This window comes from Brachycentrus maculatus, unplaced genomic scaffold (assembly GCF_059751285.1).
Source record: "Brachycentrus maculatus isolate JH-2025_06_01 unplaced genomic scaffold, ASM5975128v1 h1tg000049l, whole genome shotgun sequence".
Classification (NCBI taxonomy): domain Eukaryota; kingdom Metazoa; phylum Arthropoda; class Insecta; order Trichoptera; family Brachycentridae; genus Brachycentrus; species Brachycentrus maculatus.
Window position 1 is genome coordinate 1,300,273 of NW_028280803.1, and position 27,609 is coordinate 1,327,881.

General features: G+C 31.4%; 3 protein-coding genes across 3 annotated transcripts; 2 read left to right on the forward strand and 1 right to left on the reverse strand.

The window, feature by feature from the left end:
- Positions 1–589: 589 nt before the first annotated feature.
- LOC148312169 (uncharacterized) lies at positions 590–16,739 on the forward strand. Its single transcript, XM_088277639.1, has 11 exons — positions 590–908; positions 6,356–6,528; positions 6,618–6,829; positions 7,103–7,317; positions 7,845–8,098; positions 9,151–9,316; positions 9,941–10,212; positions 11,727–12,200; positions 13,735–14,556; positions 15,471–15,534; positions 16,735–16,739. The coding sequence occupies exons 1-11, from the start codon at positions 824–826 to the stop codon at positions 16,737–16,739; spliced, it is 2,742 nt and encodes a 913-aa protein (XP_088133765.1). The 5' UTR covers positions 590–823.
- On the reverse strand, positions 905–5,656 carry LOC148312170 (RWD domain-containing protein 2B). The gene is made up of 2 exons (XM_088277704.1): positions 4,211–5,656; positions 905–4,057 (listed from the first exon to the last, which is right to left on the reverse strand). Exon 1 carries the CDS (start codon positions 5,539–5,541, stop codon positions 4,627–4,629), a length of 915 nt encoding a protein of 304 aa, XP_088133830.1. The 5' UTR covers positions 5,542–5,656; the 3' UTR covers positions 905–4,057; positions 4,211–4,626.
- Positions 15,485–27,525, forward strand: LOC148312171 (uncharacterized). The gene is made up of 8 exons (XM_088277707.1): positions 15,485–15,718; positions 16,735–17,588; positions 18,402–18,559; positions 19,470–19,719; positions 21,470–21,719; positions 23,016–23,193; positions 23,549–23,762; positions 25,494–27,525. The coding sequence occupies exons 2-8, from the start codon at positions 16,787–16,789 to the stop codon at positions 25,532–25,534; spliced, it is 1,893 nt and encodes a 630-aa protein (XP_088133833.1). The 5' UTR covers positions 15,485–15,718; positions 16,735–16,786; the 3' UTR covers positions 25,535–27,525.
- Positions 27,526–27,609: the final 84 nt, after the last annotated feature.

The window sequence follows — 27,609 nt, forward strand, 5'->3', positions numbered from 1 at the left end:
ATTAACGACCAATATGACATTACGTCTATATGATGCAGTGCCTTATGCACAATTATGTGCGGATAGGGGTTAGAAGTTGACAGGAAGTATATTACAAAATAACATTGGTACTTCACTGAACCAATTCTTATTTTTCTTATGAGAAAGATACATCCTTAAAAAAATTATCTGCGCATTGAAAACATTTTCAAAATATGCATTTTAACACATTTTGGACGGGTGTTTTTTACGCCTGCCGCCCTTTGGCGACGGGATTTGATAATTCTGTTCTAACATATAGTTAAGACCTTAACAAAGAGATTGGTACATAATATTCATATAAAAACATTAAATACATATTTAAAAACATTAATTACATAATTCCTTCTTTTCCGACTTTGAAATGAACCCGACGCATAAGGTAACCTTCCCGTCCTTATGCATCAATCGACCGAATGGGTAGAAATACCTTTCCCGTCCAAAGTGTGTTGAGACATTAAAATATTTATTGTAACTGCAGACAGTTGGTAGAATTCCATATTGAATTGTTGGGTAATATATCCAAAATAAAACAAGGTTTGTTGGATTGAATTCTACATAATATGTAGAATTCAATCCAACAAACCTTGTTTTATTTTGGATATATTACCTAACAATACATTAAAATATCTTTATTAAAAAAAAAACTTATTCATGGAAAATATTTATATATCTAATATTTAGATCATAGGTTTTTTTTTATATTGACTATTAGTTTATTTAGAAATGGATACGCTTTAATTTGATAGACTACGAAGAACACGGGGCTGATGTTTTGGAAGAGATAAATCATTTTAAAAAATCAATGGCAACACAATATCTGCGGAACAAAAGAGAGAATGAATACTTGGCAGAAATAGACACGGAATTGATACAATCTACTGATACAGGTAACTTGACCACCTTGAAGCTTAAAATATGTAAACCTAGACTACTTTCACTATAGAGTTGTATAAATTCATATATATTTATATTAATACAGTTAAAAATTCATAGCATGAAAAAAACCTTGAATTTTTTTTAATGTTTCAAATTTCCTGTTGACTAGGGATTTAGTGTAACTATTTAAAATAGAGCAGGTTTTTTTTTAATTAAGCTGTTACTTAATGTTACAAACAATGGTTATAATTGTGAAGTTCTTTTCTAAAACTGACTACACCTATGTATATCCAAATATACATTTTATCACACCCCACAGTATTAATCAAATACAGATTAAAGAAAAATATATATATGTCTTTCACAGAGTGAATGATAAATTATTCCTCTGGAAGTATGCTACATACATTTTCATTTGAATGTTTGCTATGAACATAGTGTTCGCACTATGAACGAATGTGTTGAATTTAACATGATTAAATGTTACATAACACTCTCCTTATTATTCATCATTCACTTTATATAATAGTACTTAAAAAACGTATTACACAAAGCAAACAATGAATGATAAGGAGAGTGTTATATTACCAATGTATTATAGTGTTATATTACAAAGTTAACAAAGCTTTAAAAATATAAAACAGAATGCTACATTCATACATCTAAACTAAGATTGTATTGTATGTAGTGAGCTGTACTGTGTACATAAAATATAGCACATATCGCTCACTCCTTTCAAGAATGTCATAAATTAAAAATCGTAAATTTTCATTGTGTATGTTTTCGGAATGCCCAGAAAATGTACTATATCCCAGCAAAAGAGGCATATTTTTAACTTAGTGTTTACCCGCTACAGGGCAAAAAGTGTTGTTTTTGCATTTTGAAGAAAAGAAAGATGTGTTGCAAAGTAAAAAGTTCAACAAGTGTCTTGATATTTATTTTTAATACATTGTATTATATGTTTAAACTTTAAAAACGTTCTCTTGAAAAATCAAGTTTTTTTTATTTATGACGTTCTTGAAAGGAGTGAGCGATATATGAGATTTATATAATCTGTTCCCGCATATTATAGACATACAACTGTAGTGTTTGATAATGTTGAACTACATGCTATAATTAAAATCCTTGTACAACTGTATAAACACACAATTTTTGAAGGTTAATGTAGATTAACACTGTCAGTGTAGGCTAATGCATTTTTACTTTAGTATTTTCATCGCTCATAAGTACATATCCACATTTAACAATATACAATTGTACCTTAAACAGCGTTTGAAAAAATCTTTTGATTCCTGACAAAATGAGTTTCGGAACAGAACCCCACAAATATTTCAATATAAAAATTTAATTCTTTCTTATCGACGTTAAATATTCCTCCAAATGGCACACAAGTTTTCAATTTTTTAAACAAATTCAAGTGTTGTTTCGTAATACAAGTTCTTCAGACATGACGAATAAAAGAAATATAAGATTACTTTAATGCGTATCATAAAAACATCATGTTGTCCCCTACAACAAAGCATAGCAATTAAAATAATAGTGGATGCTTTTTCCTAAACATTATGATAAATATTTCTTATCAGAAATCTAATTTAATGAAGTAATAATTTTTGTCACTGTTTTATTTGCTTTCTTTTGGCTGCCCTTAAAATGATATCCTTAATATTTAAAACAAAGTATTGCACAGTCACATATTTATAATATAATTGACATTAAATACCCAATATTTTTGAAATTATGTTTTTTTTTTCATTAAGTAATTGGCAGATTTTAGTTATAATTCTAGAACTAAATATGTAAATAAATGGTAAACCATCCTTCACTATCTATCACTTGTAATTTTATGAACACATGTATTAGGTATATAACTAAATATTTAAGGAGATTCACAGTATCAGCCTGAATATGTACAAAAAAAAAACAACACAAGTTTTTTTTTAAATTACCTAATATTTAAATGTAATTTACGCGGAAAAGGGTTGTAAAAAAAACAATAAAAGCATCACATTTGTTAAGATAATTACATTGTTTTCGGAGTAATTGAGTTTATTTCACTACATAACACCACTATGTGGTCTGGAAATATAAAAATGTTTTACTGGGAACTAATCTATTTTGAAAAAATATCACAAATCTAATTATAAGTCTGCTAAAAATTAGCAGGTGAAATAATGTGGTAAGATATATCAATGGTACAATAACTAGTTGAGGATGTAAAATAATATATACATTGATTTTATTACATGTTAAATTTTCTATCGGCAATTTGAGTGCTGCCATATTGCTTCAAATTACGTATTTTTAGCAAAACGATAAATGGCGCGACTCCTAGTTTTTTTTTTTAACTCCGCCTGACATAATGATCATCTAAAAATGTTAACTATTTTTTTCTCAAAATACCCTGATAAAACATTCGATTTTATTACCAACATTTAGGTAGATATCTTTATTCTATCATTACTTCCTACGAGGCACATTAGCGAATTCACAGAAACATAATAATATCCTTTATTGAGTATTGGTCCAGTTAAATTATCAACTTTATTAGAATTGAAGGACGATATAATTAATATATTACTCGTTTACAGATTGACATTTGAAATTGCATTCAGTGTACTCCATCTGTGCGGGCAAACTCTGCAATGCAGTCCAAAAAAATGCGATAAAAGTAAATAATTAGAAAATTATCCAGTGAAAATTCAAAATACCACAAAACCAGGTTATTTATGCAAAGATTAAAAAAGGGTATTCACTTTTTTTACAGGGAGCATCCTATTGAACAATGATTCTAAAATAATGTTTGTATCCTATATAATATAATTAGACAAATATATACTTACCAGCACTTACAAATATATAGCACAGTAAAAATATATTTATCACACTGTTAGAGCACAAGAGTAAATATAAATTACACCACACGTGTCCTTTTGATGTTGGCAAAAAACTGAAGACAAAATGCTTCTTTCGAGATGCTCAACACTACCCCTAACAGACCAAAATAAACTTCCTAAAGTCATTAAATAAAAACAACACATAAATTAGAGTTGGGGCAAAATTAAATTATGTCAAATGTAAATAATTCATTCAACCGGAAAATCTTAGATAGCGATCTAATTTATGAAAAATGAAATACAATTTAGAATGACAGTCTGCTCGGCTGTCCAAACTTAAAACACAGTAAGGGACATTTTTTTGTAGTACGTTTTTTTTGCATTTTTGGACTAAGTAGATTCTTCTTAGTCCAAAAATGCAAAAAAAACGTACTACAAAAAAATGTCCCTTACTGTGTTTTGAGTTTGGACAGCCGTGCTGTTCTGCAGTCGCTGTTATGCGATTTTTATTGAAATAGCTGCACCGATATGTTTTATGTTATTTTATTAAATACTCCAAATTATAAACTTTCAATATTCAAAACGAAAAATATATACTTAAATACTTCATCTTTATGAATAGTATATACTTAAATAGTTCATCTTTTATGTACTTAAATATATACTTAAATAGTTCATCTTTTACCATCTTTATGGTAAATAGTATTATCCCTTTGGGTTCAAAGTTAATGTGCACCAGGTCTGTAAGGGTTAGTGAGTCTCATTATGTCTTCATAAAATGTTGAGAATAAAAATGTTTAATATTTTGTACAGATGGCAATAAAAACAATAAACATTTTTATTTCAACATTGGCTTTTTTTTAGCTCTATGTTTTTTGCCAGCAATGGGATGATATTAGGTCCGACCGCTGACTCCAAAATAATCCATGAAAACGTAAGAACAATTATGCTGGTCCAAGTACTTGAAGAGCTCTCCCATGTCCATGTGGTTGTCTGTCCCGCGATTGCTGTTCTTGAAGGAGATTTCCCGAAAGTCGGGGAACTTGTTGTAAGGCTCTCCGGGGGCCGGAGCGATGGCCTCGGCCTTTCGGATGGCGATCTTCTTCCAATTCAAGCCCTTCACTCTCGCCCACCACTCCTCGCAGTCCGAGCTGACTCCTTCCACGCAGATGATCCCCGGCTTGCCGGGCAACATGAATCCGGTAACAGACAAATCCTCGGCTAGTGAAAGAATATCTTTACGCTTATTCTTGCTGTATATGTGGTGGGAATATACCCAAAGTCTCGTAAAGGACTTCTCGTCTTTCTTAGGAATCGACTTGGGCAACAAAATGTCGTTATTTTTATATTTATCGGCATTCTCTTGAATCCAATAAATGATGGAACAGAGACAACTCTCTCCGCGCTCTAGAGAGTCGATATAATTATTCAAATCTTGATTCAAAAGATGTTGCTGCTGGCGGGTATAAATATTATTACGAACGAATATGTCCGGTTCGCTCACCGGGTAGTCCAAGGGCAAATTGATACAGACTTCTACTTTCATTTTGTCAATTGAAAGGTTGATGGAAAAGTCTAATCTGGACGGAATTTTACATGTTTTTCCGATTAAATAATCGTTGGCATCGAGCAAATGACAGGGCTCATCCATAACGAACTCTCCCGGGTTTGAAAACATCGATTGTAACATTTCCACTTCTAACAGCTGCTGTTTGATGCACTCCGCTATTTCACTGCGGTCGAAAATTTGAGACAATTGATCTTCTAAATCTCTAAAATCTAAAAATTCCTCACCGATTTCGAAAGACATGATATGTTTCGCGTGATATGTCAGTTTAATTATATACACAACTAAATCAACCGACCATAATATTTTGGTTTGAAAATTTTGTTTTCAAGGCACGTCACACATGACATTCCGATAAGTGTTGCTACTACATTATTTTATAAAAGGTATTTCCTTTTTTTTCAGCACAATGTTCGATTGTCGTATCCCAAGTACCTACTTACATTAAAAGTTTTTTTTTTGACCAGTGGGTTTTGCTTTTTATAGTTTTAAAATAAGCACTGAACTTTTTGGGAATTTAAAAAAAAATACGTAAGAAATTCTTACCCAGATGTAAGAAAAAAATGTTTAGTAAATGCAATACATATTATTTAAATTTTGAAAACACAATATTAGGTCTGGAAAAATTTGACGGTGTTTTTCCTAATAGAAACCATGACTCTACTTGTAAAATGGTAAAACATTGTCGATAATAATGGAGGATATTTAAAACATTTTCATACTATTAGAAAAATTTACTTAAAAAAATGCCACAAACCTTTTCCCAGACCCAATACGTGTAATATAAGTATTGACGAGGGCCTATAACCACAAGAGTGACACGCAATGAAGAAGACCTTTACCCAGCAGTGGGTGGGTACAGTTAGAGAGAGAAAATGTGTATTTTTTTTAACATTGTTTTTCATTATGTGAAATGTTAGCAGCATCTATAGATTTTCTTAAAAATTTAATTTAAGCAGGTGAATAAAATACCTATAACCGGTTGTGTATTTACTATATTGCATGTTATTATACAATACCTAAACCTTTTTTTATACATTTGTCTACTTACTTTTAGATACTTATTATTTAAATGGTTTCATGGAAATAAGCACTCTCCCCAGTGCCAAAGATATAAGTATATTTTCTCATTTTTCTACTGATCATAGAAAACAGTGGTTGGCCGTTTTGCTCCATGATAACAATCATACCGACTATGGTACAATCACATTGTACATTCATAATGAAAATGTAAGTAATCTACCTTAGATAAATAATATATTGAAGTTATATTATTTTATTTACCATATATATAAAAATATATCGATTGTTTATTTCAGGATAAGTCTTGGAGGCCAATATTTGCTGAGAATGTTTGGAATCCTTGTAAATTGTTTTCTTATTCATACTCTGGTGGTACTCTCATTGTGTTGGCACACAAATCTCCAAACAATGGATGTAAAGGAATTACCATATTTTTACTTGATGATAACTTAAGACTATACCACATTCAAGATATTGAAACAGCGTACTTAAGTGATATTGTGCTATGGTAACAAAACTACAAATTTATGGATCAAAATATTTACACTGTTATCTTTTGGATGAATGGGATATCTTGCATTCCCCGAGCATACGTTTTTATCAACATTGGCATTCATAATCTTACCAAATTAAAAAATATATGCTCAAAAATTTAAAAAATGTGAAAAACAAGCAATTAATTCAATTTCATTCAATAATATCGACCATTATTATCTTTGGTTACCTCCATATGAACAGCAAAAAATGCATTATTTATTGAATATTTTTTTCCTTCTTATAGGAATAGCCACAACAAAATATATCTCGCACTCGCTTACGATCATAGACTCACTGAAGATGGATTGAACGTGGAAACTTCTAGCCCAATATACCAATGGAAAGGAAATCATTTTGATTTACATCAATTTATTGCAACATCCAACCCAAAGAAGATTATTCCATTTCGTATTGATTCATCATTTTATTTAGGGGTTGCCAATTATAAAAATACTTATGGTGAGCCACATTTCTTACTTACTCGTCACAAAAATAAAGTTCTTACAATATGCAATAATTATGTTTAAAAAAAAATATTTTATCAAAAAGATATTATAATAATTCACTTCTCCCACAAAAAAATGAAATGAGGATATCTACCTACATAATATACTAGTTAGTGCATTTGGATACCATGACGAAGGTCTTGAGTTAAATTTCCAGAAGGGTCAAAATAGAATGTAATCAGTAATCTTTCATATCACCCAGGACTAATACTTGAAGCGCAGAACTTTTTTATTACTTTGCCTTCACATAATTAACTATCAAGATAAACTGCGTTGATAGGATGCAGTACTCTATGCACCATTGAGTGCAGATGAGGGTTAGCAAACCAGGTTAGGGTAGATGAGGGTTAGAAATGGATCATTTATCATCAGGATATTGCACTTATTCAAATTTATTACAGAAAATAAATGAATTTGTTGGTAGAACTTATCAAATAACTTGAAAAAGATTATGTAATACAATACAATTACATTTTTTAGGTTCAACAAAGATATTTTCAGAAATTCACAAGTTTAATGAACATGAAAATAAATTTATTTCATACCAGAAACTGGCATCCGATGGTGCAATGGACATATGCTTCTTTGCTCGACGTGAAGGAACAGACCAGGAAAGTTTTCTAATTATTTCTAATTCGCTGTCCAAACATCTTATTTACAAATTGGACCGAGATTATTTTGTGCCATTTCAAGATTTATCAACAGAAGGATCAATTCGCTGGTTTCCAATACCTGTTAGTATAAATTTCTCTTAATAATCAGATATTATTTAATAGATTTATATTATCCACTGACACTTCGTGATGGAATTGCATATTTAATATATTATTAGATTAAAACCAATATTTTTAGCTTTTCCACTTTTTTTATTTTTTTATATTTTTCCTTTTTTTTACTTTTCCCCAGTCTGATGATGTCGGTAACGACGAAACCCGGTCGCTGGTCAAATAAAAAAAGTGGAAAAGCTAAAAATATTGGTTTTAATCTAATAATATATCAGATATTATTTGATTAAGTATTCTTTATTTGATTTATTTCATTATTCTTCAGGCTCCTACCCGCACCTTAGTGGTGCATAGGGCACTGCATCAGTTCGATACGGTGTTTACTCAAACATTTACAATACAAAAGCAGGGTGATCAGTCCTGCGCTCCAGATTATTGGATATAGGAATGGGATATGTTGTTGGGATACAGACGGTGTAAGTGAAAGAGCTCAAGGAGAAGGATATTACTGCTAAATGGGAAAAAAATGAAGGAGGAATAGTGGGTTTATTCAAATTGTGCAATCTTTTAAATTGTTTCTTGATCAGATTTAGTTGTGTAAGTTAGGTCTGTCAAAAGCGTGGCCTGTGGCTTATACATATTTGTACAGCCTGCGGCGTTTTTCTGATCTACCGCAAATATGAATATTTTCCTTTCACAAAATTTATTTCATGGAATATTATTTTATTTTTATGGCATCGTAAATAAATTAATGAAATATTTATTCATACGGAAGCAGATAATATGTTAATTTTCTATGATAATTATAATAATGATAACTCTTTATTTTTTTTCTTTAAAAAGTTTTAAGTATTTGTTTCTGCGGCCCTCTATATCATTTAAATTTGCTTGGGATTGTATCTAGTTTGGACAGCCCTGGTATAAGTTTTTGAATCTTTATTTCTAAATCTGTCATAGATGGAAACTAAAGTATATTTTTGATAATGTCTTGATTAAGATCTGACATTTATTTCCAGAACAAGGGACAATTATGTAATTAATAATTAAATGGTTATTTTCAGGGACCGTCAAGTGCATTTATACTACTGAGCATTTCTGACATTGATGGGATAAATGTATTTCAATACGATGGATGGAATTTTGTCAAAATTCCAAATGAAAAATATACCATAGGATCTACAGAAAAAATATTGAAGGGAGCTGTTTTCTACGACAAAAATGTTTTAGGTGATCTCAAATATTTTATAATTGTAACATACATATGGGTTGACCTTGGTATCTGAATGTTTAAAATCTGAGAATCTGATAATATACAAGCAGGGTATTTTTTCCATGCAACGCAATGGAACAGTGTTCCGGCACCTTTTTTCACAGATATATTTTTTTTAAATTTTCAAAATCAATTAGAAGAAACAATGTTTGAATTTACGTTATTACAATATTTTTTCATGTAATTCATCAAAATAATAAGATATGGTATAGTAATGAATACCTAAATGATATTTGAATACATATTTTTTTTAGTAAGAACCTTGAACATGAAGTTAGTTTCGGAACCTTTTTTGATTAAAAAAAAGCCCTGTATACAAGTATAAATGATAAACTACAATTCCAATTTTGTTCTATGTTATAATCCATGGTAAAGATGTTGTCCAGTAAAAAGCTTTTTTTCCCAAACGTGGACTGTCCGCCCCATTTCTTTCTCAAAATATATGAAATTTATTTTTCATCTTATAAATAATTACAAATTAAAATAACGTGCCCTCACTAAATTTTCCTGTGCATTTTCTTTGTTACTTTCTAGATATAAATCAATACTGAAGCACTGATTTTAAATTTTTGATTTTTTAGTAATTTCAGATGAAAATTATTCCAGTATTAAAATAATGCAGCCGACATTTGAATACCGAAATGACATAGGTGAACTTAAAAGCAATCTATTTTCTTGGTGTGATGAAATTAAATATTTACTATCTTGTTCCGAAGTGGATAAAATTGGATTAAAAGATAACTCAAACCATCTTCTGAAATCGCTAAAACCAGTGACTGATGGTTTGGGGTTACAAATGGATAAAATGATTGAATTCAATTATGCTTCTATAGAAACTCTCCACGCATATTCTGTAAGTATACCATATTACATATATTATTCTACTAGCTATACCTGGCCAGGCGTTGTTGTGGCTCAGTCAGGTCAAATGGAAAATAAATCAAATAGAGAACATGTGCATTTTTCTTCATGCGCCATGTCAGGACCCCCCCCCCCCCCCGATATTGACCATCACTTGAAAGTATGGGCCGTTCTAAGCAGCACCTCAACTGTTCCGGAACCAGGCGATCTCCTTCTGCCCACACCTTGTCGACCTTTTAATACATTCAATTTTACAATGCTTTTGGGTATATAATATTTTAGCAGCTGTCAAGAAGCACGCTGTCCGACATGAAAATGTTTAGTTTTGCATTTGTTTCTGTTACATTCAACAGATGCCGCTGCCATTGCGGTAAAAAAGCCGTTCAAAGAAAGCACGTGCCATATTAAAGCAATCAGTGAATAACATAAGAATATTTGAGATTTTGAACTAACATTTATATGTATATAGGTTCTTTTATCTGTATTTTATTATTTTATCTTTAATCTCAAGAAAAAAACTGTGAGACTTTAAATATTTATAAATAAAACTACGATTTATTATCAATCACCGGATTTTCACCCTGAGAACAATTTATAAAGATATATTTTATAAAGTGGAGGAAGTTATTTAATTAACGAAAAATTTCAACAGATGGTACTACCATCTATCTTGAGAGAGTTTAGATAGTGATTGATAGTAAACTCCTGATCCTTTCTGCATTTGACCAAGATATCCTTGATGGCAGCAGTTGAGATTGGTTTATTTGATTGCTCCTCCTGGTTTTAAAGCTTCCCTTTGAGCTTCATCATGTTGCCTGACTTAAAAGTTCTTGGAGCTCTTCAGTTGTCATCTCATTACTACGATTCAGTCCATTGTGTGAAACAAGGTTCGTTGTGTGAGTCGCATAATGGACGAACAGAAAATTTGTTATGCACAGCGTTCATTATGCGAGGCATCTTTGTATTATATTCCATGCAGTAGCTTCCCTCTCATTCCTATACCACAGAAGATTAACGCATCCAATGTTTTAATGCCTAATTCAGATCAAATCTGGATTATCTCCAATTATAGGAGTTATTTCTTATATTATTTTTTGACATTTCCACATCTATGAAGGAGAATATGGAAGTCTGGGCATTTGCAGGGCTAAATTATGAACTTGAATAATAATAAAATTAAAAGGATATTTTCTGGCGTTTCTCATGTATGTGATAATAATCCAGGATTCGGACCTCACACACAAATGGAAGTTTCTACTCAATAAAAAAGCTTCTTTCTTCTTACCATAGATGTCTCTAGTTAAATTCTAGTGATTCAAGCACTGTGTTTCGAATTTGTTAATTTGCTAACCTCTAAGAATTTGAGTAGGGTGGTTGTCAATCATGGGTAGAATTGGTAAATGTTACACGTGTGTCTGTACACACGTTTAACATTCACCAATTCACTTAAACCAGCCTTTGACGGTCGCAAGCCCAGACTTCTATATTCTTCTTCATCTATTTCAGATCATTGCAGATGACTTAAGTTTAGATGCCAACGTCATACAAAACATGAACAATTTATTGAATTTATTCTATCTACAAATAAAGTCGTTAAATTCAATTGAAGAGATTATTCCAGACATCATACTAGGAAACGAAAAATTATACATAGACTCGTTGTATATAAAAAATATGGATTTTGAATGTGATTATCAACCATGCCAATTGGATGATATAGAAATAGTCAATTTGAACCGTAAAAATGTCAATGAGTATCAAAATGAAGTTTTATATACGGATGAAATCAGCGCTTACATTGATCATATTGAGTTTCTAGATTTGGTTATTGAGGAAGATCTGGATATCAGAATGTATAATGATATACCAATTGAGAATATAGAGTTACTAATTCAACAATTAGCCAAAGAGAATGGCCTATTTGTAAATAAAAATGTTTATATTTCCGAAGGACTTTCTGTGAATGGTTTGCTGGATAATGTAAGTAATATTTTTGTCTACTTATGTACTTTTATGTCCGAAACAATATTTTGAGCATATGCTGTATATGATCAACCCCAGGGGATTGTAATAAAGATATATATAATAATAATACTAATAAATCCCTTACCGCACCCAATGGTGCATAGGGCACTGCTTCATATAAACGCAGTGTTATCTCGATCTACTACACATGAAGGAAAGGTGATCAGCCCTCCACTTCAGGTACCAGTCCAGTGTAATATTGAATAAATATTAGAGTGAAAAAATCACTTATATTTATTAAACCCCCCCGGGAATCGAGCCCGGGACCTCCAGAACGGTAGGCGAGCATGTTGACCATTACACTACGGAGGCGGACATATATAATAAAGATATATATCCATATATATATCGCTCACTCCTTTCAAGAACGTCATAAATCGAAAAACTTGATTTTTCAGGAGAACGTTTTTAAAGATTAAAAATATAATACAATGTATTACAAATAAATATCAAGCCACTTATCGAACTTTGTACTGTGCAACAGATCTTTTTAGGTAAAACCTGAAGGTTTTTTCTCCATTTGAAAAATATTTAGTTCATTTAAAAAAAATAATTAAACAATACCTTTTCTTCAAAATGCAAAAACAACACTTTCTGCCCTGTAGCGGGTAAATATTAAGTTGAAAATATGATTCTTTTGCTGGGATATAGTACATTTTCTGGGCATTCCGAAAACATGCACAACTGAAAATTGACGATTTTTGATTTATGACGTTCTTGAAAGGAGTGAGCGATATATCTTTATAATCAACAGATTTGATAATAAAATAATTGCGCAGGCGCCGTGGCGTAGTTGGGTAGATGCTCAACTGCAAAACTGGTGTCCGCAGGTTCGATTCCCGCCAATTGCAAAATGAATTCAAGAAAGATTTATTTTCAATCGGGCTGGGTGTTTGTTTTGCGGTTTATTCCTTTATATATATAAATAAAATAAAATTGAGTCACCGGATGGTGTAAGTAATTGCTTCATATGCAAAATAATTCAGTTAGTAGAGATATTTGTCAATATATGTAATAAAGAATATAACATACATTGACAAATGTCTCAACTATAATTACTTCACAGAAAATCAACAGATGGCGCTTCAAACTGATGTTTGAATAGTCTCTATCACATTAAGATATGTAGAAGTTCTAAAACTCTGTAAGTAAATACATATGTCTCTTCACTTGCAAGTAGAATGGTTTACCATTCTGCTTGTAATTGAATTGTTACTTAGTGAATAAAGTGGTTGCTTAACCAGCTGATGATATGTCGTAGACCTTGCAAATATCCAGACTTCCAGACTTCCATATTTTCTGACTTTAAAAAGCTTCTTCATCTCTGTTAAAATACCTGTAATATCTCATGACTTTTAAAATATTTTATCTGGGTTTCTTCTGGTTGATTTATTAATCCACAAACCGGTTGTACTTTTCATTGGTTTTACTAATAATTGGTTATATTTTTTATATGAAAAGTAATCTTTTATCCTTGTTAACGTTTCAGACCAAACTGACTGACAATATTGTTCTCCTAAACATTGGTGATCAAATATTAGATGGACCTTTTGAAATACCCAATATAAATACCATACTACTCGAAGCTAACCAAATAAATGACCTAACTTTTGAAGATTTAAAAGAAATAATTGCGTTTGAAAACAAAACCATACATTTTCCCTATATTCTATCACAAATAACGGCGGATAATGCTTTTATCGAAGGTTTCATAAATGATCTTAACTTCCAAGAAATTGTACAAAATAGCCTGAAGTTATCAGGAAACCAAGAGATAAGTGGGCCAGTTAAAATAGCAGACTTGCACACGATAGACGTGTCTATGACTGCTGAAACTCTTAATCCCATCATGGGACTAATTCCAATAGATGAGGGTTCCTTTACCATCTCCCAGGATGTGAGATTTGAGAATCTAAATTTGAACAGTATTATCATTGAAGAACGTCTAAATAATATCAATGTCGGCGAGGAAAAAGATTTACTAGTCCTGTTATTAAATTCCACAAACGTCCAGAGAGTAACAGCTGATAAAATATTTGACTATGTAGAGCTCATGGGACCTATAAATCTCCAGGCAAAAATAAATAGCCCGAGCCTGGATCGTAAGAATCCTGTTACGATGAAAGAAGAGCCTTTGGTTCTGTCAGGAAATTTTATTATTAAAGGAAATGTATCGGTAGGAAGCGTCTTAAAATGTGATGATTTGAGCAGTGATCAAAGCAATAGAACTATAAAAGAATTACAGAGAGAAGGATTAAAGTTGACTGAAAGAAATATACCCATGTCGATAGAGTTTTCTCAACCATTAGATGTAAGTATGCTAGTACAAATACAATTATTTTTTAAAAATTTAAGAATTAATATTCATACCTAGAGTAAAAACAATAATGCATTTCAAAGTTAAGAGGGAAAGATGTAACAGAATGCAAAATTTACGCACAATATATGCCTGGAACAAGTGCAAGAATTTGTATACCTAGGAAGTATGTTTTCATGAATGGTAAAGTGGATATAGATATTGAGAGAAGAGTAAATGCAGGAGTAGAATAAATGGTGCTTTGAGTACAGTGACAGCAAATAAAAGCATGTCCGTGGAAGTCAAACCAGGAGTACATAAATAGGGTGCTAATGCCAACACTGATTTGTGGAAGAAAAATATTTGGAAGCAATTTATTTTCACCCCCCCTGGGAATCGAACCCGGGACCTCCAGCACGGTAGCTAAACACGCTGATTACACCATGGAAGCAGACAACTTTTAACTTTGCGTAGAAATACGAACCGTTATATAAATGTGTGGAGCATTTATATAAGATGGAATTTAAAATGAAGATAATATTAAAGAAAAATGTAAGGCTGAGATTACAATAATCAAAAATATTGAGGTTCTTTTAGAGATGTATTAGACATGTGGAGCAAATGAATGAATAATGTCTAAAAAAGTATTGTATATTTGGCAAGTGTGAAAGGGAACAAAACGAGGACAGCCGAGAAAGACTAGGCACAACCAAATCAATCAGAAAGAATCTGATCATGTCAAAAGTCTACATAACATGTATGACTGTATGTATCGGTGTTAAGGAAGCTAGGAGTATATGTCAGGAAGGATGAGTGGTGTTGCTTGCAGAAAAATGGCGTGATGATAGTAGTAAAATGTAAAGGAAGTATTTTATTTTCTTTTTGGAGAATATCTTAGAATTTTTAAAGTGTTTGTATTCTTATTTAAGGTAAACAATTTAAACTGTGATGAAATAAACGGTTTAAAACCTACTTCGTGGGTTGCAGATGGAAGTAAGTCTATCAGAATTACAGGGAGAAAATATTTTAATAAGCATCTTAACTTACAAGGCAACTGTGCAATAATTGAAAATATAAACCAAATAAACCCGACACTTTTCAATAACAACATATTGAAAACCTACGGAGATCAAATTATCAAAGGCAAATTCTCTTTAGATACTTTAGCAGCGAATCGGTAACTATCTAAGTACTTAACCATTAAATGATAAGTAAGGTTTATTTACAAAAAAGATTTTAATTTTTTTTGTTTTTTTAAGTTTTCATAAAATTTGTAATTTAAATAACAATTAAAACATATCGCTTACTCTTTTCAAGAACGTCACAAATAAAAAATTAACAATTTTCAGTTGTGCATGTTTTCGGAATGCCCAGAAAATGTACTTTAGCCCAGGAAAAGCGGCATATTTTTAACTTAATATTTACCTGTACAGGGCAGAAAATGTTGTTTTTGCATTTTGAATTGTTTAATTATTTTTTTACTAAATATTTTTCAAATGGAAAAAAAAAACTTTCAGGTTTTACCTAAAAAGATCTGTTGCACAGTAAAAAGTTCAAAAAGTGACTTGATATTTATTTTTAATACATTGTGTTATATTTTTAAACTTTAAAAACGTTTTCCTGAAAAATCAAGTTTTTTGATTTATGACATTCTTGAAAGGTGTGAGCGATATTTTAAATGCTGAAAAATTCATAATTCGACATTGTGTTACTACACTGATTTAAAGTATAATGTAATTGCAAAGGTATTTTTTTAAAGGAAAACACGAGGTTTTTCTTTCAAGAAAAATCTTGTGATGACCTTTTATTTTCAACAGAATAACCTTCTTAAAAAGAAGGTTATCAGAGAAATTTTTAAGAAGAATAATTGGTTCCATGATGACATAATTCCCCAACCTTTTTTATGGTTTATTTGTGATTTTTTAATCACAAATCCTATCAGCCCCTCGGAAGGAAAGTATTTTTTCTATCTGATGAAAGATCCATAGTTTAATTTATTAGATTTACCCACCTTATTAAAAACTTATGTACGCCACTGATGCAACCTAACCTAATCTAACCCATGGTTGTAAGACTGAATGGAGATTTTTTCATCCTACAGTAAATAATATATTCTAAATATAATAGTATTGTTCTTAACATTATTATTTATTGGTAGTTATACCATTTGATAAATGTTCTTGTTTTTTGCAGCGTAACCAGTCAAAATATAACTTTTGCGGGAAAATCAATTGAAAATATTTTTATGCATTCTGGTGACTATACAATTCCAGGTGTAACAAATATTGAGTTGGGGGCCAAAGTAAACCAAAATCTTTTTACTGGTAGAATGAGAGTTCTGGGAACTGTTTTAGGACACAATATTACCGAATTGGTTAATGATACAGTCATGAAGAATAGTCCAGAAACGAACATCTACGGTAATATAGTGATAAAAGGTCCTATGAGTATAGGAAACCTTGATTTGGAAGAAGTCGAAGGAATTGAAATGGAAGATTTCGATTCAAAATCGCTCAAATACAAAAAAATTACGTTTGAGAATTTGAATGTTGTCAATCCCATTGATATTCAAAATATAATATTTGAAGAATCTATTTCCGGCATATCAAAAGCAGACTTTGGAAATAGCTGGTTACTAGCCACTGGTAACCAAATTTTACACGGCGATCAAATATTTGATTCGTTGACTTGTAATAATCTGGATATAGAATCAAAGAATATTAATAACATTTCAATAGCAAATTTATTAGAAAATATTGTGTCAACAAAAGATGATTCATATTTCAGAGAAGTAACATTTAAAAACAAACTCATTATTGATGGCAATGTAAATATATACGGCGCTGTTAATAACATGACTATCCCACAAGATTTAGTCATCAAAAACTCATTCAGGAATCAAGAAATTTATGGATATAAAACTATGAAGAATACCCAGTTACTTGGGAATGTGAGGACACGTTACGTCAATGGGCTCAGCTTGGAGCAACTGTGTCTAGTTACTAGGCCAGACTTCTCATTGTTTTCATCCAATCTTTATATCAAGGGTACGTAAAAATAATCAACAAATGAAAAATTGTGCCGATATTTGCTTATTTGCAAAGCATACCACAGCCATTATCATACCAAATTCTCAATGACCTACTCAAATATATATTTATAAATTAATATTTTTTTTAAATGAATGCAATCAAATAGTATCAAAAATACTTAAGTATCAAAATTGCAATGTACATCGTGACTGTACTGGACTGTGGTATTATTATTGGTGACTATGACCACTTTCAAGTAATATTCCTCTTTTATTTAATGCATCTACAGATCATCTAATCACAGATCTTATGCTTAAAAAAATTGTCAATAATTCAGAAATATGCCTCATATTTGATGGTTTTTGACTGTTTGGCCGTTATATGGATAAAAGTAGAATTTCGAACTTTGTAATTGCAGGGGTCACTTTTTTACCCTGGCATCAGTGTGTTTTTATATTTTGACCTTGGAGGTTGTGTCACAGCGTATGTGATTAGTAAAATTGATTTCATTAATTGTATTGAAAAATCAATAAATAAAAACATTTTTATCAACAACAAAAATACATTTTTATGTGTAAAATTGTTCAGCACTAAAACAGTTAAGACTTAAAAAAATCACCTGATCAATTAACCATTCATTAAAAAATCACCTGATCGTCCATTATAAAAATAAAACTCTTTTTTGTAGATTTGTAATATTTTTTCAAACATTTCAACCCTATTTAACATCTTCAGGGTAAAATCTGAAGCTTCAGTTCAGTTTGAACTGAAAAAAATAACACCAGATTACCTAGAAACCATCCAATGGATTTTTTTTCTCTCTTTCAGGTTCCCTTCTTCTTCAAAATGAGCCACAAATAAATATGTTACATAATGTTCATATTGAATCCCTCATGAAAACTGCCTGGTTCACAGATACTCCCACTAAACTTTATGGCAATAATTACTTCAGGAAGATTAGTATTCTGGATACAGTCCAAACCATGGTATTTATGTTCTCTTTAATGGATAAATATCACGATGTGTGATTACTGGCTAGTAAATTAATATGAAAAAATCACAAGACTATCGGTAGCATTCTTATTGAAATATGTAAAGAAATAAGGGATATATGAAGGTCTAAACTTTAGGTATTTTAATAAAATGAAAAACGTGCATTCGCATACGTCATCAAATTTTATGATGTCATATGGTTTACTGTCTATGGTTTATAGAGCTGTAATAGTTAGTAATGTGGATTGTTTGTTTACCACTACACTACCATTTGTGTTATACAAATATGAGGGGAGGGGGGGGGGTGGGAGGGTGGACCATAGACATCAACAAATAGAGCCGCCAATAATTTAGCAATGTTACCAATATTAAAATAACTCCATCGTTTCTGTGACGTCATTCATTGCCAACTCACGAAAATAACGTTTTTTCAAAGGCGAATTTTCCAAAAGAAAATGATGAATGAAAATATTAATTATATCGGCTGTTAGTCTAATAGAATCCTTTATAGGTTGAGTATGTTAAATTAGATATTCCTCCCGTCTGACAAAGATCCCTTATACCGTGTCATTTACAAGACATTATAGTAAGTCTGAGATTGATATTATCTCATAGTACTGTATTGTTGGTATTCGACAGTGCTGAAGGTTCCAAAATGGTTCAGGGCAAGTCCTCTTCCTTCGCACGGAGAATGAATCTTTATTCGCGTTAGCGCGTCTTAAGACGTAATTTTTGTATGAGCTTTGGCAGTTAACCGGTTAAAGATCCCATGTCGTTCTTCGCCTGATGACGTCACGCTGGTCCGGTGACATCACGCTCACCCACGGTATACCTGTCTATGGTGGTCGGAGCTGGTTGGTTCACCACAATACAAAATTACTAATATTTGTTTCATTACCCCAGGTTTCTTTAGGTGGTCTAGATTTAAAATGGCTTTCACAGAATTATCTCAGCTTAACTCATGATCAAAATATCACGGGTGAATTGAAGACATCGTTTTTAACCGCAAGCTCAGTGAATGTTCTCAACGAAACCATAACTTCAGGAAACATCAACGGAATCCACCTTGAAACATTTTATGAGAACACATTGCACACGGAAGGAAAACAAGACATCATTTCAAACATGGACTTTGAATTCTTTTCAGTAAATGGTAATTTTATATCGCTCACTCCTTTCAAGAACGTCATAAATCAAAATACTTGATTTTTCGGGAGAACGTTTTTAAAGTTTAAGAATATAATACAATGTATTAAAAATAAGTATCAAGCCACTTATTGAACTTTTTACTGTGCAGCAGATCTTTTTAGGTAAAACCTAAAGGTTTTTTCTCCATTTGAAAAATATTTAGTATATTTAAAAAAAAAAAATTAAACAATACCTTTTCTTCAAAATCAAAAACAACACTTTCTGCCCTGTAGCGGGTAAATATTAAGTTAAAAATATGCCTCTTTTGCTGGGATATAGTACATTTTCTGGGCATTTTGAAAACATGCACAACTGAAAATTGACGATTTTTGATTTATGACGTTCTTGAAAGGAGTGAGCGATATATAAACTAGTGTTTTTGCCCGACTGCACCAACGGCTTGGATTGCTGTATTATTTTATGACCTAGCCATTGCTGCTATTCTTTTTCCTACATACTATATATTCCTTCTCCGTATATTTTCCCATATAATAGTTATTACCTTTATCCTGAATTCCTTTATCGTTTATCTGTATCGTTTCAAGTATATTCCACTTCTAGATTCGAGTAATTTAAATCTCAAGACTGATCACCTTGTCTTCATGTGAATTAACAGCCAAGTTAACACCGCCAACTGACGTAGTGCCCTAAGCATCATTATATGTAACACTATAAAATAACAACTTTGTTTAAAATCAATACATATTTAAGTCCACCTCCGTAGTGTAATGGTCAGCATGATCCGCTACTGTACTGGAGGTCCCGGGTTCGATTCCCAGGGTGGGGTTTAATAAATATAAGTTTTTTTGGTGTTGTTATATTTATTCAACATTACCCTGGACTGGTACCTGAGGCAGAGGGCTGATCACCTTTCCTTCATGTGATAACGATCAAGATAACACTATTTTTATATGATGCAGTGCCCTATGCACCATCAGGTATGGATGAGGGGTTTGACATATTTAATAAAATAACTAACAAACTAACCATCACCCCGGTGCACACAGGGATAGGCAGAGAGAATAGAATGCCACACAAATCTGTGTTTGCGAATAAACTTTGCCTCTCCCACATTCATGCATCTCCTCATACATACCTGCCGATTATTCTGACTCCTGACCTGACCACATTCAATTATTTGAAATACTTATAATATCATGCCAAGTTTTTTTCAATCTTCCTCGGCTTCTATTATCAACCACATTCGTCTCATAAATTTGTTTTACTATTCTTTCTTCACTCATTCGATTCACATGCCCAAACCATCACAATACACTTTTCTTAATTTTATCAATAATGCTTATCTTAGCCTTGAATTTTTTCTTTATATCACCATTTGAATAAATACGTTACTACATATTTTATTATAACTTAATTATAATATTGACTGGTTTTCAAACAGCTTCTTCATCAGGACTAATTAACACTAAAAACAATATGTTTTATCAATTTTGATATTTGAAAGTCAGCAGAGCTTTTAGAATTTTGAGAGGTTTTTTTGTGTGTTGATTTTCAGTTTCAAATGCTAACATTTAAAATTCCGCAAAGTATATAGTTTTTTTTTTAAATTAAATAGTCTTAAGAAAGAAACCTTTTGCTCCGAAACCAGCGGATATTCCATTTTATAATTAAGTTATAAAATGGAAAATCACCAATGTTAGTGCTTCAAATACTGATTAATAAATTAACATTTGTTTTATTGGATTTTTTCCTAGATAATTTGAATCTACTGGGAAAAATAAATGGTCTAAATCTCAGCTCCGATGTATTCCACATATCAGGACCGAATTATGTAAATGATCAAACATTCAATGAAGTAGAAATAAAAAACCTGAAAACAAAAGGGAACTATTTACAAGGAATCGATTTAAAGACTTGGTCCGATAACATTGTGCGAAAAGAATATTCGAAAAATGAAATCCAAGGAACAAAGCATTTTAATCAGTTAAATGTGAAAGACATCAGGTATTTTAGTAGATTTTTTTACATATCGCTCACTCCTTTCAACAACGTCATACATTAAAATCGTTAATTTTCAGTTGTGCATGTTTTCGGAATGCCCAGAAAATGTTCTATATCCCAGCAAAAGCGGCATATTTTTAACTTAATATTTACCCGCTACAGGGCAGAAAGTGTTGTTTTTGTATTTTGAAAAAAGGTATTGTTTAATGATTTTTTTAAATATACTTAATATTTTTCAAATAGAGAAAAATCATTCTGGTTTTATCTAAAAAGATCTGTTGCACAGTAAAAAGTTCAATAAGTGGCTTGATATTTATTTTTAATAAATTTGATTATATTCTTAAACTTTAAAAACGATCTCCTGAAAAATCAAGTTTTTTGATATTTGACGTTGTTGAAAGGAGTTAGCGATATTGCAAAAAAGATTGTCTCTGTACAAAATAAAAATTTAAATGTTGGTTGTTTCAAGCTATTCACAGATTACTTTAAAATTCTCACATAATGGTGCATTTAAATGGGCACATGTTTTTATCTGTCCATATAAATGTGAATTGTGTTTTTACCTGGGACAGATACATTAGTTTTTTTACCGCAACGACAGCGCCATCCGTTGATCTTAACAGCAATACACGCAATACTAAACATTTCTCATGGCGGACTGTTGCTTTGTTGTTTCATAGGTTTTTGACATTTTCATCGATTCACATATTAATTCAAATGCAACATATTAGAAATGTGTGCTTTCTATTTTCTTTCTTTTCCATTTAACCAGACTGAGCCACAGCATTGGCTTGTTCTTAACACACTGAGGACAGAAAGTACCCGTTCAGTCGATTGATGCTTAAGGACGGGAAGGGTATTTTTACCTTCTGCGCTGGACTCATTTTAAAGGCAGAAATGAAGGAATTATACTGTTGTTTTTATATGAATATTATGTATATACCAATCTCTTCAAGGTCTTAACTATATGTGCATAATTATCAAATCCCGTCGCCAGCGATCCGCAGGTGTAAAAAATACCCGTCCTTAGTGTGTTTAAATTGATGTATAACTTATTGAAAAAAATTCATAATATGAACTGAAATTTTTGGCACAACCCTGAAGGAATCCCTGACAAACTGCCTAAAATGATTCTGATACTTTTATAAATCACAAAGTCAGATCCGACATTTCTTGCTAGAGTACAGAAAGCCGATATATCAAATTTTGGTAGCAAATGAGTATGTATAAATATAAATCACAATGTTAAAATCTTAAAATGATTGTATTTAATTTTACATTATAATATTTTTTATCTAGTGTATCGGGCAGCATTAATGGAAAAATAATATTGGATGAAATATTATCTAAAAATGACCCTCAAATCATATCGGGAAATATGATATTTAACGCAAAAGAGAAACAAACAATTTTCAAATCAATTCAAGTTTTGAAAAAACTTAATGATATCAACATAAGTCAGGTTTTCAATTCTTTGGTAAGATTTTTTTATAATATATTGTTTGTACATAATTTTTTGTTTGATATTTCAAATAAAATATGTATGTATTATTAGATTGAAACCAATATTTTTAGCTTTTCCACTTTATTTTTATTTGACCAGCGACCGGGTTTCGTCGTGACCGATATCATCAGACTGGTCAGTCAAACAGACCAGTCTGATGATGTCGGTCACGACGAAACCCGGTCGCTGGTCAAATTAAAATAAAGTAGAAAAGCTAAAAATATTGGTTTCAATCTAATAATATATTAAAAATGCAATTCCATCACGAAGTGTCTGTGGATAATATAAATCTATTAAATAAAATATGGTTACAAATTTAACATTTCAGCAAATGAAAGATGACAAAAGAGTAATTATTAGAGTTCCAAAAGTTTTTACATCTGAAATATCAGGAGATAATGTTTACATGGATGGATTATTCAATAATTTTAATATTAGTGCCGTCATACAAGATCTAAGTTTGAAAGATTTCTTCAAGCTGCATTATGAAAAATATAATTTACTAGCGGAAATTTCCCAAGGAATGGTAAATAAATTTAAAAGTAAGTTTATTTTCAACCATATTATTTCACCCTAGATAACTAAACTATATTTGTAAATAGTAACTAAACTTTTGTCAGGCGGACTATGCAATTAACCTTTATAGGAGTACAGTAATTGATATCCGACTTTCTCTGGGAAGTGGGTGTTTTTACATTAAATATGTATTTTTTTTTAATAAATTTTTTGTATTATGAAGATAGAAATTATGTAAAAATAATTTAAATAAAAAATAAAGGTAGGTTTTATTTTATGACAAAGTTAAATACAAATATCCACAGATGTCATTACTATACAAATTACATCTTACCAACTGACATATAGACTTCGACGTTCATTAACGTCGATACTCCTTTGTGGAAAATTCGCACCAACATTCATTTACATCCATACTCCCGGAAAGGGTAAAAACGTGAAAATTATCAAAAGTATTTACTAAAAATAGGAATTGGTTACATGGTAATTTTTTACATGGTTTGGTTTATTACGAATGAATGTAAGAGACATTTAACAATAAATCACTATTCCGCACAGCTACTACATATCGCTCACTCCTTTCAAGAACGTCATAAATCAAAAATCTTCAATTTTGAGTTGTGCATGTTTTCGTAATGCCCAGAAAATGTACTATATCCCAGCAAAAGCGGCATATTTTTTACTTAATATTTACCCGCTACAGGGCAGAAAGTGTTATTTTTGCATTTTGAAGAAAAGGTATTGTTTAATTATTTTTTTAAATATGCTAAATATTTTTTAAATGGAGAAAAAATATTCAGGTTTTACCTAAAAAGATCTGTTGCACAGTAAAAAGTTAAATAAGTGGCTTGATATTTATTTTTAATACATTGTATTTTATGTTTGAACTTTAAAAACGTTCTCCTGAAAAATCAAGTTTTTTGATTTATGACGTTCTTGAAAGGAGTGAGCGATATGTCAATATTGTGCGATCCACAAATGGCATTTTTGCATTTCATACATCGATGTTTTGTCATCCTACGAGCCTTTGATGGACATAAATAACAGATTTTGCGCCCATTAGTCACAGAATGAACAGGAGTTTTAGGGTCTGGAGAGACTCACCAAGAATATCTTTTATCATGACTTTGATGTCATAATAATACATACCTTTACGAACAACTAACGTAGTAACCTAACTTTTGTCAACCGGACGATGATATAGCCGTAGGTCACCTCCTAATTATCGTGTGATTGCAATCGCATCACCCGATGAACTATTCGCACCAATCAGGAAGGTAAACAAAGCATGGCGGGTGCAGGGCGCGGGGAAATAAGTGTACTTGACTTTCTCAGAGAAGGGAATCGTCGCGTGGACGAATGTTTAGTTATGTAGGGTTAAAACAGTCATAAACTAATGAAAAATGTGTACATTTTTACATCTCAACATAGAAGAAGAATTTAAGTCTGGGTACACATTGTTGTCGGGCGGTTTTTTCATCAACTCCGACCTAATTATGCTCAGAAAGCCTGTCCGAGTGATGAACATGAAAGCGTTATGATCCATAGACTACCAAAATACTACTTTATTTAATATTTTTAAAAGGCGATTTGGTGTACAAATTTGCGACTAGCTTTTAAGCTAAATTTTATGTTTATAACATTTTGAGTGTGTCCAAATACTTCACAAATCTGGATTATCTCTAATGAGGGGTTATTTTATATATATTATTGTTTTAAATAGTATAAATTTTATGTTTACTAAATTAAACTTTCAGATTTAACAAAGAACAGCACCAATTCATATTCCACCCTATGATTTATGGAGCAGCGGGAGTCACCATGATTGTAATACAGTTGCCTAAACAGGTTCTAGCCCTTACAGTACTACGACCAACACTAAAAATCTTAAAACATATTTAACTTTTACTGCAATGTGTTAATTTTGGGAGAAGTATTGTTAGTTTTAAGAGTGTTAAAACATTTAATAATATCCGTATCAGAAATACACACATTATGGCACTTGCCACCCAATGTAGTCATTATTTTTAAGGTGGGGACTAACCGGAGCATTTCATCGTAACGTAACATTCGCGGGGAGCATACGAACACCGGATGTAGTATGTACTCGGAACGAGCTCGGCTTGCTGTGCTGACTATACGAAAGTTCGCATCGTAACGTGTTACATTATGACGAAATGGCTCCGGAAAGTCCGTACCAATAAACATTACTGATTTGTTTACATTTTGTGAAAATTATATTGATTTATTTGAGATGGTTATAATTATGATTATTAAATTATTATTATTATAATAATTATTTATAAAAATAAAATTATTGATAATTTTTCCCATTCCTATTCCGCATACCTTTCACCCGAACACCAACAATATTAAATATTCCAAATAAAATTAAAGACATTAGAATTTGTAAAAAAAAATTAAATTGAATTTTAAAAATAAATAAACGGCTTTAAGGTTTTTGCAATACATTATGAATGCCGCTTAGTTACGGTCAAGTTGGTTAACTTGCATTTAATGGTGGGGCAGTCCCCACCGGTCAGTACCGGAGCCATTTTGTCATAATGTAATACGTTACGATGCGAGCATTCGTAGTCAGTACAGCGAGCCGAGCTTTCCAGTTGGAGTGCTCGCCGCAAGCGATGTTACGACCTACCATAATATGTTTTATAATTATCATTTAAAAATTACTATTTATTATTGTTATTACTATTTGAGGACATTAAATTCTACATTTTTCATTTCTGCTAGTATATTATGGCTGGTAGTTTAATTTATAGTCAAATTTTGATTGGTGGTACATATTCTGTTTAATTCCTAACACTGTCAAGCATTTCTAATCAATCTGACGAAAACGATCAGAAGATGAATTATGTTGCTAATTGATGTGGTAACAAATTGACTGTTAGAGAGATGTAACAAGTCAAGTAAATTTTTATTGAAGGTAATCATTATCTTCGGTATTCTCCACATCTTGTCTATTGGCTGCAAATTGTATTTTGTTGAGAATTTAAGCTGTTGAATAATGCGTCGGTGTTGCAAAGTATTAAGGAATCGCAAATCTCATTGGTAATATATCAGGTGTCATTGTAGTGAATATTTTCAGTGATGAGTTATGAAAGTTATAAAATATAGAAGAAAGATAAAATATCACAAAATATTGACACGTTGAATCAACATTTTGCAATCACGTTTCTATTAAAACCAATAATAAGAAAACTAATATTTTATTTACTAATGGCCATAATTTATAGCCCACCATACTTGCCCCTGACATTCAATCTTCTTTACGACAGTAGCAGCTTTGAGTACAACTGTAGCAGAGATTTGACCCAGTTGTCAATGGTATTATGATATCTGGGAGTCTATTATCACTACCAATATTGATAAGTATTGTGTTGATAGGTTTAACTTTATTTCTAGCAATTTAGGTTCTTCAAACTTGAGTATATAGATACATATGTAAAGCTCAACTCCAATCCTAGCTAAAATTGAAAACGATGGCTATAAAACAGAACAAAAAAGTAGCAACATTACGATATATTATGAAAAAATAATTATCTTCATAAACAAAACCATCAATTATACGGAAAACGAAAACTCAGGCCAAACTATGTCATTTTATAATCTCCAAATTGGAAATACATTAGTAACTATTTTGCATTTCTCGAAGTATTGTTTCAATAATTACTTCAAAATGGCTTAAATTCTGTTTAATAAAATCTTAGTTAGGAATCAAGCAAAATGGGTATTTTTGCAGAACAGAAGTAAAGTTATTTTATTAAATGTTTCGGCATTAACTTTGTGGTAAGACATGTTACAATGATTAAAGTTAAACTCACTAACGAAATGCTTACAACATTGTGTTTATAA

Coding starts and splice junctions, on each gene's coding strand:
- LOC148312171 (XM_088277707.1), top strand. CDS start 16,787: ATGCATTCTGGTGACTATACAATTCCAGGTGTAACAAATATTGAGTTG. Junction 21,720..23,015: donor TTAAATGTGAAAGACATCAG/GTATTTTAGTAG, acceptor TTTTTTATCTAG/TGTATCGGGCAGCATTAATG. Junction 23,194..23,548: donor GTCAGGTTTTCAATTCTTTG/GTAAGATTTTTT, acceptor TTAACATTTCAG/CAAATGAAAGATGACAAAAG.
- LOC148312169 (XM_088277639.1), top strand. CDS start 824: ATGGCAACACAATATCTGCGGAACAAAAGAGAGAATGAATACTTGGCA. Junction 909..6,355: donor GATACAATCTACTGATACAG/GTAACTTGACCA, acceptor ACTTACTTTTAG/ATACTTATTATTTAAATGGT. Junction 12,201..13,734: donor TGAATGGTTTGCTGGATAAT/GTAAGTAATATT, acceptor TTAACGTTTCAG/ACCAAACTGACTGACAATAT.
- LOC148312170 (XM_088277704.1), bottom strand. CDS start 5,541: ATGTCTTTCGAAATCGGTGAGGAATTTTTAGATTTTAGAGATTTAGAA.